Source organism: Aythya fuligula, chromosome 4, assembly GCF_009819795.1.
Source record: "Aythya fuligula isolate bAytFul2 chromosome 4, bAytFul2.pri, whole genome shotgun sequence".
NCBI classification, from domain to species: Eukaryota; Metazoa; Chordata; class Aves; order Anseriformes; family Anatidae; genus Aythya; species Aythya fuligula.
In genome coordinates this window covers 26,626,208-26,636,347 of record NC_045562.1, presented here as the reverse complement: position 1 = coordinate 26,636,347, position 10,140 = coordinate 26,626,208, and the positions used below count along the sequence as shown (strand labels likewise).

The window sequence follows — 10,140 nt, the reverse complement described above, 5'->3', positions numbered from 1 at the left end:
GCGTCTCTCAGTGCCCCGCCCCCCCGCCGCTGCCGGGTTCCATTTTCTGGCCGGTTGGAGGCAGCGGCTGGTGCGGGGCAGGGGGGAGCGGGGCGGGCTCGTGGCGGCGGAGCCCCGGAGCCCTGTCCTCCTGCCGCCCCGATGGAGGCCAGCCTGACGTGCGCCGTGTGCCTGTCCCTCTTCGAGGAGCCGGTGACGCTGCCGCTCTGCTCGCACAACTTCTGCCGGGGCTGCGTGCTCGAGTGCCTGGCCTCGGCGCAGCACCAGCAGCGGGGGCCGGGGCCGGGCCAGGGCCAGGGCCAGGCGCGGCTCTCCCGGGGCGGGCCGGGGCCGGGGCCGGGTCTGGGTCCGGGTCCGGGTCCGGGCCCGGGCGGGGGCCGGGTGCCGTGCCCGCTGTGCAGGAAGCTCAGCCCCCTGCCCCGCGGCGGCGCGGCCGCGCTGCCCGTCAACACCACGCTGGCGGAGGTGGTGAAGCTCTACCGCTCCGGCGCGGCCGGGGAGCCCGGGGAGCAGGGCCAGGGCTCGGGGCCGGGGCCGGGGCTGGGGCCGGGGCAGGGCCCGCTGGCGCTGAGGGACACCTGCCAGAAGCACCCGGGCCGCCTGGTGCAGCTCTACTGCCGCATGTGCCGCCGCGCCGGCTGCGGGCAGTGCGTGTCCGAGGAGCACCAGGGCATCTTCCACTCCGTCAACCTGCTGGACACGGTGTTCCAGGAGGAGAAAGTAAGCGCTCGGCTCCGCGCGGGGCACCGCCGGCTCCCTCGCTTTGGTGCTTGGGACTCTTGTGTGCGTGCTGACAGGCTGTGCCGGAAAAAAACACGCTCATGCCGAGAGCTTGTGGCATGCCTGGGTCCGGTTTTACAGGCTTCTGCGAGATGCTAGCTCTGTTCAAAGAAAACAAAACTCACGCCCACAGATACTTCCTTCACAGGCTCTCTGAGCTGACCTGCCTATTTGGGGTAATAGGTAATAATGACACACACAGAAATAGATGGTTTAGGTAACCAATAATAAAAGTAAAAACCAAAATGCGCTTCTGTTTACGTGAAAACAACTGCCTGGCCTGTTCGTTTGTAGTGGCAGCAATAGTTGTGATTTTTGCCAAGGTACCCAGCATTATGGTAGGGTGAGCCATCGTTGCTGTATGCGGGTTGGGTAACTGAGACAGAACCTCAGGACGGTGGTGAAGAGGGCTGTCGTGGCTTGGAAAATATACCCCACGTTATATGAGTTAATTTGAAGCCACTGCTGTTTGTTTTTGTTTTTTGTTTTTTTTTTTGTCTTCAACTTAATTCTTTACTGGCCAGGGCTAGAACTGGAAAAGAATAGCTTACGTTTTCAAGAAAGGTAGGAAGTTAATGTGCCTTGTTGAGGCATTGCTTCATATAGAGGTAATGAACTAATTGGAAACAATGGTGTGGAAGATGGTGTAGAACATGTAGGACTTACTGTCCACTAACTAGAGACTTCAAGGTAGTAGTGCAGTAGATTTTTCTGTTTGCTGTTAATAATTACTTTCCCAGAAACACTTCTCAGTTTTAGGAAGCTTATGTTTTCAGGGAGACCATATCAGTGGAAAGGGATGGTTTGGTTGTTAGAAGCTGAAGAACAGCACTGACTGTCCATTAAGCTATGAGTTGTTTTTGGCACTGAGTTCCTTCCTGTTCCTCTTTCCAATCACTAATTGCCTGTCATTCAGGAAACAAGGGAAAAAGAGTCTTTGCACAATAGTTTTTGTGTAAAATTTAGTGATAATGTGGTGCGGTAAGGAAGGAAAAAACAGTGGTAATACTGGTTAAAACAAGAATAACTTTGTTATGGTTAGCTTTCTATTTGTTTATTAAAAACACTTTTTTTTTTTTTTTTGAGACATTTAAAAAGTGTATCATACACATGCTTATCAAGCAGGAACAAATGCAGCATTCAAACAAATTGTGATAGATATGTGTGTTGTGTTTTTTTTTTTTTTTTTTTTAAAAAAAAAAAAAAAGGAAAAAAATCTGAGGAAAACTGTGTTTTAGCTATAAAGTAACCCTATAGCCGTTGTAGTATTTGTATTGTGGATGAGCCTAAAGCCATTACTTTGAGAGAGATATATCAAAAGCAAGTTTGTCTGCTGTTCCAGGGAAGCGTTGAATGTTATCAAATGTTTTGAATGACTGCTTTTGTTGATATGTTGTACCCCATGATGTGGTTCTAGACAACCACTGAAATGTATTAACTTTATGGAGTTATTCTAAGCATTTCAATTGTATTTCAATTGTCTTACAGTTAACCTTCTTCAGTAGTCTGAAAAAAATGAGAATAATAAACGAGAAGCTGATGAATGAAGTCTCAAGTCATCCAAATGACACTGATGTGAGTTACACATGCTGACTTTTTAAAATCTATCTATATAGAGAGTTATAAAAAGCTTGATAACACCAACTTGGTTCTCTTCTCATAATAGGTTAATTACAACAATAGAGTACGCTGGTACTTTGTATGGTGCAGACGTGTCCTGAACTTGGTTTAAAAAAATAAAAAAGTCTATGTAGACACTGCTGCTTGCATTGTCATCTGTTTTTGTATTCTCATGCTTCTAGATGGTGGTGAATAGTGAAGCAGACATAATTGCACTGGAATTTGGAGAAATTTTCAGAACTCTGGAAATGAAAAAGCAGCAATTGATAGAAGATCTTGAAAATCAAAGAAGTAAAAAAGAAAAGGAGTTTCAGATTTGGAAGAAGATGAAGGAAACTCACAAGAAAACCATTGAGAATTTTTTGAAGGACTGTGAAAAGCTTGTACATGAATGTGACCCTCAGCGTTTCCTAGAGGTAATGGCCCTTCTGTTACTGTTTGAGTTGTACAGTGAAGCTCTGATGTCATACAGAGCCTGATACTTCATTCAGTGTGATAATGAATGGATTGTGAAAAACAAATTCAACAAATGGAAAAATAAGACCTAAAATTACTTGTCACTTTACCCTCTTTTAAAACAGGGCTTTTCATTTTAGAGAAGCCTGACAATCTTTCTTTACGGCTTAGATATTTAATGAATTCAGTAGACACTGTTTTGTTCACATGATTAAAGCTGCTGAAATTAATATTGGCTGTTTAGCTGTTGATGTAACACTTACTGTTTTATGCTAATAGCTATGAAAGTCAGCTGCCTTGATGCTGGATAGAGAGTTATTTGTTAGTACTGCCACCAACCTTCTCTCATGTTTATATGTTTTTTTCATGTTTATTTTGAAGCGCTCTGTATATTAAGCACTTTAATTGCATCTGTAAATTTGAAGATAACAAAAAAAGCTTTTTGGTTAGAGGTTAGAGCCAGATCTGGTAAGCTATCTGAGCTGCATGGTTGGGATACCTGAGGTAAAAGATGACTGTAGATTCTAAAACCTGCTGTAATCTTTGCACGGAGCTGTGCAGCCTATTGCAAGATACCTCAAGTACTTCTGATACAGTCCTGATATACACTATATATTGGCCAGTATATATGTTTCTATAAAAGATGCTGTAAGTCTTCCTCATAGTGTTTAAGGGAACTGGAGAGGAAAAATTGAGAGCAATGATAGAGGAGCACAAGATACAAGCTTACATCCTCACTTTTACCTAAGGTAGCAGAGACCTTTTCATCTAGTTTTAAACTAGCTGGTTGATTTACGTCCAGTGCTGTGCTGCAACTGAATGGAATTTTTAAGAAGTACTTTGTTTAATTAAGTTTCTGCTAACTACTAGTTAAGGAAAACCTAACTTTTGGATAGAAGCCACCCCTGCTTATGGAAGAAATATTCTGACTCCAGCAATTAGTAGGCTTTAAGCATAACACCTTTCTTACTGTCCTCTATAGCAGTACACAGCTGATTTCAGTAAGGTTGTTTTTGTTGTTGTTTTCAACAACATTACTCTAATGTCACCAAATGTTTATATGGAAGCAGCTAGTTTATAATCCAGTCAGTTTTTTCATTACACGTTCTCTGGGAACTGTCACTTGAGTCCAACTCGGTGGATTTCATATTGCTATGATATGACTGCTTTAAAACAAAAACATAAATTTCTTTAATCTTAGTGGGATAATATCTTAATAGCAGAGGTTCATCTCACCAGGCAGAAAATATTCTCTTACCTGAGTATTCACAAGTATCTGAAATGGATTAGATAATCACATAGGTCATGATTTGTTTTATTGGAATACTTCAATTTGGCTCAAATAATTTTTTCTTCGTTAACACACAGTTTAGAATAAATCTTGGGCCCAGACTTACCTTTGTCATGTATTTTGTTTGGCTGCTCTTTTTTTTGTTATGGTTTTTGATTTTTCATAGGCCTATCTCCTGTGGTTCGGTGAAACTAAGACAGGGAGTTTGATCTCTGAAGTATTTTGGTAAAGTGGTGATCTTTTTTTTGAGAGAGTTGGAGGAAAGGTCTACAAATGTACTTCCAAATACATACATATCTTACGAATTCTTGTTTTATTTATAGGTGGCCTGTGGCTTGAATGCAAGGTATGTGTATTTCTTTTCATGCTTTAATAGTTCTCGTGTGTAATTTTAAGATTTAAAAACTAAGAAAATAGTTACTTTGTATATGGTCAATTATATCAACTTAAAGTAGTGTTTAGTAATAAGCTAAAATCCTTTCAGATTTTTGGATGCTCTGTGTTCCAGATTTTAGGAAGTGTGTCTATTTCAGTGAAGGATTAGCTGTGATTAGAGATAAACCAGTCTTTTGAATTGGCTCTCTGACAAAAACTGAGTATAGGAATTCAACATGTGGTAATTGTGTATTTTTTCAGTATCTTATTTAAACTCAGAGCACTGAAGCATATCTGGAACTTTCACAGTTTTCCTGTATAGCTCTTTAAGAGTGTCTGTGGAGATGCTGCAGTGTCTTCATTTTGTGTTTGCAGTGCACATACCCTGAATATTTCTCTAAAGATTCTCAATTACGCTTACTGTTTATGTGATGACTTTTTAAGCAGAAGTTAAGCAGGAGTGTTGAACTGGAGTTCTTGAAAATATTTTGTGTCTCACACTAACATTAGCAATGTTCTCTGAAAAGTGAGTATAACTTAGGTTCAGGTGTAATATATTAATATGTTTGTAATCTTTTTGCTGAACAACTTTTTCCAGCTTTTTTTTTTCTTTTCAGAAAAAGCAGCACTCCTTTTTCAGTTTTCATTGTGCATGAAACCTAATTCAAATTATTTGTCAAGTAGTAAGTTTTAAGAAAAGTCTAGGAAACTCAGCATTTTACTGAAGACTTAACTTTTTCTAATTTCTGTTTTACTATTTTTTTGTTTGCTTTTGCGTTAAGCAGCTGTAATTTTGTTGTTGGCTTGTAAGCCTTAAGAGAAAGGTGTTGAGGCGTTCATTGTTTCTTTTCTTTTTCAAGGATGAAGACTCAGCTTGACCTGATGAGTATAGCATCCAGCTATGAAAAACCGCCAGAGTATACTCAGAAGAAAATGGATATTAAACCTGTGGTTAATGAAATCTTGGCTTTGAAGCTAGTGCCAGTTAACGTAGACATAGCTAAAGGTAGGGAAAAAGGACTTAAGGGACAAGATTCAGGATGTTTGTCATTCTAGTAACCTGCAACTTGTGGTACTGATTGCTCATAAGCACTCAGTATAGCAAGAGTATCCAAAAGTTCAGAAAGCTTATGAGTAAACTAATGCAAGATAAATTCATCAAGGACTACATTTTGCAAATGTGCTTTTTCCAGAAAGTCCCTTGTCTATGGTTTTGGAAGCTGAGGGAAGTATTATTTTCCTTTTTGCAACCAGTATGGCCAATGTTAGAAACACAAATTTCTAGGTTGTTGAACTAGAAGATTGAATGCTGTGATTAAATGCTTTTACACACACACACGCTTTTACCCCATGTATGTTTTAAATGAGGGCAGGTGTCTTCAGGCATTTAGAAAAGCTTGTAAGCAGGCCTCTTGCTTTATATCACGTAAGTTTAGCCAAATACTGTGTCCTACTTAGGACAATATTCTTTTGTTCTTAATTGGAGTCTATATTTAGATTCAAAGGAAATTTTCAGGAAGTAAACACAGGAATAAAATAATCATATGGATCATCGTAGCACAGGTTTCATGGCTTTTTGGTGGGATTTTTTTTTTTTTTTTATTGTAATATAAGTCCACTAATAAGTGCCTGTAGTACCCTTCAGGAATGTGCCTGCAGCCTACATTTCATTTTCTGTTATTCCTTAAGTTTTGAGAATATTTATTTTAACAGCATAATGTTCATATTAAAGCAGTATTTTGTTGATTTAGAAAAACTGATTTTTTTTTTAAGTTGTAACCATTTTATCTTGAAAATGATTACGTTATTTCCCATACATAATACGCTCTCCAACGGTTTTCTTTTTTCTTGTCTTTCCAATAGACCTACCTTCTGGAGGAAATCAGAACTCAACAAAAAATACTATAAAGCAATGGCAGGACCAGAAGAATATGCCCAAAATGTTTATTGTAAGTTGTTGACTGTGTAGCTACAACTCTGCATTTTTTGTTGTTGCTGTTTTGTCCTATCAAAAAAAAAAAAAAAAAAAAGGAATAAAATGTCTGCTGCAAAACATTTTTCAGCCAGTAGCAGGACAAGAGGAAGCACTGACAGACGGTGGCAGGATCTGTACTCGCTTAATGTCAATATCAGAAATGTCAGCGTTTCAGAATATGAGTCATGAGGTATGATTGAGTATCTGTTTTAAGTATGACTTAAGTTACTATTTGTTATGACACAACTTTCTACATATGCTTTTATACTGTCTTATTTAGGTGTTTTGGTATGTTTTGTTTTTTTTCTAGTAGACAGGTACCTATTTCTGGAATGCAAATCTGACTATGCTAGTAAAGTTGCCATTTTTCTCACTTAAAAGCAGTTACGTGTGGTGGGTGGCTGAGTGAATATTGTTCTTTGCAGGAAGAATCTTGTTATGGTTAGTGAAGCATGGCTGGCAGTGAATCACATAATGTATGTTGTGAGAATGCTGATGGCAGATGGTTAAGTAGTTTAGGTCCTTGGAATATAGAAGTATTTCTGTTATTTTGGAGAATGTTACCTAGTGCCATTGCAAACACAACTTACAAGGTTAAGTATAACCAGTGAAATACTAAATTAGTTTTGAAAGGTTCTTTTTTGTAACAATTTGAGAATTTTTCAATGTCAAGGCTAGTGTATTTAGCTATTCCTTGTTTTGTCAGTCACTGTAAATACAGCTTTTCCCATTTGCTAGTACTGCAATGCATGCTTTGTCATCAGGACTCTATATGTGTCTCATTCAATTGTTTTTAAAGAATTTATTCTATAACTTGCTCTTTTGCCTTTTATCTAGCAGCAAAAGAAAAATACAACATAAATGCATATTATAGAATATACAATAAATTTGCTTTAATTGTAAGAGTTTTATAACCTCTGAATTCACAAATGCTCTATCTGGCTTAATAACTAGATTCTTTCCTATAATTGTAGGAGCTACGTTATAAATACTACATGGAACGTCAGAAACTTGCTGATGAGTTCAAGACAGAAACTTTACCTGCAAATAAGAAACATAAATTTGTGGCTGCTGAGGCTTTGAAGGATAAGTCCTCAGGAATTCCTTCTGTATCTTTACCTACCACAGCAAATAACACAAATAGAGTGAATATGGGAATCCTGCAAAAAGAAGGTGGTTTTGATGAGTTAAACTTTTTTGGAACCGGTAATCATAGGATCCCATACACCGCTACTAACTTTTCTGAAAAAAATGGTAACTTAAGCTTAGTTCATGAGAGAGGTTCTGAGGAAACAACCACTCCAGCCTTATCAGAAAACACTAAAGATTTATTAATGAGAGAAAAAATGCCAGTGCAGTCATCAGCAGTTACTGTTTCAAATGGAGTGGACACAAATTCTAGCATTTTGGGAGGCGTAAAACCAGCAGCCTCAGTAGCTGTTACTGTTTCAAATTCAGAATTTTTAGATGTTTCTGCAGAAAGACCTTCTTCACCGTTTGCTTTTGGTGCATGTAGCAACTCACTACCCAAAGTTACTAAAGATGCAGCTACATTTTCTTTTAAAAAGGAAGCCAGTAAATATGTTTTCCCTAAATTTTATCTAGGGAAATGTGATCGTGAAGCTAAAGCAGTTAACCAGGGTGGAAACAAATTCGGAAAACATAGTTCTGTAACTAAAACCACAGTTTCTGATGCTTCAAACAGTTGTAATGTAGAATTAGCAGAAAGTGAGAAAACTTGTTTTTCATTTCCCTTTGGCAATTCAGAAAGAGATTGTTCTGCAGTATCAGGAGTCAGCAATTCATCCAAGATTTTACCATTATCCTCATTTTCTAACCAATCAGAGAAGCCAGCTGACCAAAATACATTATCTCACATGGTAGAAAATGCATTTTCTCCAAAGAAAACTGTAGAAAATGATACGCTGAAACCACCTGTCTCAGTGGAGCAAAAAGCTAATGCATCAGAATCCATCACAACAGCACCTTGCAGTACTTCAGAAACTGGCATTGCAGCTGGGGTGGATGATGTCTCAGAGTCTTCCCTTCTCCCCAGCACGTGTGTATTTTCCTTCAAAAATAACTGTTTTCAGTTGCCATCACCAGTGTTTTCATTTGGAAGTATTGTTAAAAATACAACTGATTCACTGACTTCCTCCTCCATTTTTTTGTCTAGCAATGGTACTGAAAAAAGTGAACAAGAGAAGATGAAACCTCTTGACAAAACACCTCTAAATCTAGTAAAGTCTGCATCTCCAGAGTGTGCAGAGACTGCATCTAGACACAGTCACCCAAAAGATGAAGGTTCTTTTCCAATGGGCTCATCTAAGAAAATAGAAAGTGCAGGAATACTTGCTGATAGTAATTCTTCTTGTAGTCCACTTTTATGTTCAGCTGTCCTTCCTGCTAAAGATGAGAATGCATCATCCGATCACCTGACCATTACTTCAACACAACGGGAAGTAAAGGTAAAAGATCAAGGAAGTATTGCTGAAAACAACTGCTCTGTTCCTGGGAGGGAAGATGAACTTAAGTCCAGAATGCTTCAGAATGCAGTTTGTTCTGCTCCAGGCATGTGCAATGATTCAATTTCAAGAGCTTCTGTACTTACAGTAAACGAGTCCGGAGGAATGCTGAGTGACAGTGATTCTGACACTGAAGCGCTAAGTCAAACGTCTGTGTCTAGTGATACCAGCAGTGTATCAGAATATTTTTCTGTTGCAGAAGACAAGATACCTACTAGAAGAAAATCAGAGGCATGAAGAGAGTGTGAAATGGAACACAGCTATGTTTAAGACAGAATTAAATAAACACTACAGCGCAGATACTTGTGATTTTACAACTTTGTCCTGTGTGAATCTTGCGATTTAAGGTATCCGATAAAAACGTACTGGATTATCAGCAAGTACCATATACTAAAGTATTTTTTGTAGCACAATCCAAACTGAAAATGAAGTCTTTAACAAGACATTTTCAGTTAAATATGACCACACATCTTACATTATTAAGAATGAAGACCTTCCAGGAAGTGCTACTGGTGTATGTGTGGGTAGTATGGGTTTAAGGTGTCCCAGAAGGCAGGCACAGTGAAGCCTCAGCAACACGAAGCAGAATGTTGCTGCTTTAGTACAACAGCACTTGCACTAGGGTTGTGTTAGTAAGGGAGTATCAACAAAATTGTTCTGGTAAGCATGGAAGATGAGCCATGGTGAAAATAAAGGACATTACTGAAAATCTTCTTTGAGCTCCCTTTGACTGTATTCTTTTTCTCTGCTGTATTTAATGGATATTTAAGTTACAACTCCTAGTTTAGTTTCTTTTACACACTGGAAATTGAAAATGACAGCAATGTTCTTGGTATACAGGGTGTAAGGGTATCGGCTACACTTGTGAAATGCTATATTTACAAAAAGTAACTCAGTTATAAAAGGAATGAGGTGCTTCTTACATACACAATTAAAAGTGAAATGAATGTCATTGAATATCACACAATGAATTGTGTGGTAACTAGAAAGACTACTCCACCGGGAAGCATGAACATGGTAAGGTCTAAGTAAGGTTACTTCTATACTAGTTGTGCAAGATGGGTGTCTATAGACTTAACATCTATATAGGCATGATTTGCCAGATAGTAAAGAACAAA

At 39.0% G+C, this 10,140-nt stretch overlaps 1 protein-coding gene across 2 annotated transcripts; it reads left to right on the top strand.

The window, feature by feature from the left end:
* Nucleotides 1–548: 548 nt before the first annotated feature.
* On the top strand, nt 549–9,731 carry LOC116488907 (serine-rich adhesin for platelets-like). Of its 2 annotated transcripts, XM_032186905.1 has the most exons (9): nt 549–720; nt 2,269–2,355; nt 2,583–2,816; nt 4,471–4,493; nt 5,383–5,528; nt 6,386–6,471; nt 6,586–6,687; nt 7,472–8,556; nt 8,674–9,731. In XM_032186905.1, exons 1-9 carry the CDS (start codon nt 622–624, stop codon nt 9,257–9,259), a joined length of 2,448 nt encoding a protein of 815 aa, XP_032042796.1. In that variant the 5' UTR covers nt 549–621; the 3' UTR covers nt 9,260–9,731. The 2 variants fall into 2 exon arrangements, with proteins under 2 accessions (XP_032042796.1, XP_032042794.1); XM_032186903.1 differs by having other exon boundaries at nt 7,472–9,731.
* The last annotated feature ends 409 nt before the right edge of the window (nt 9,732–10,140 follow it).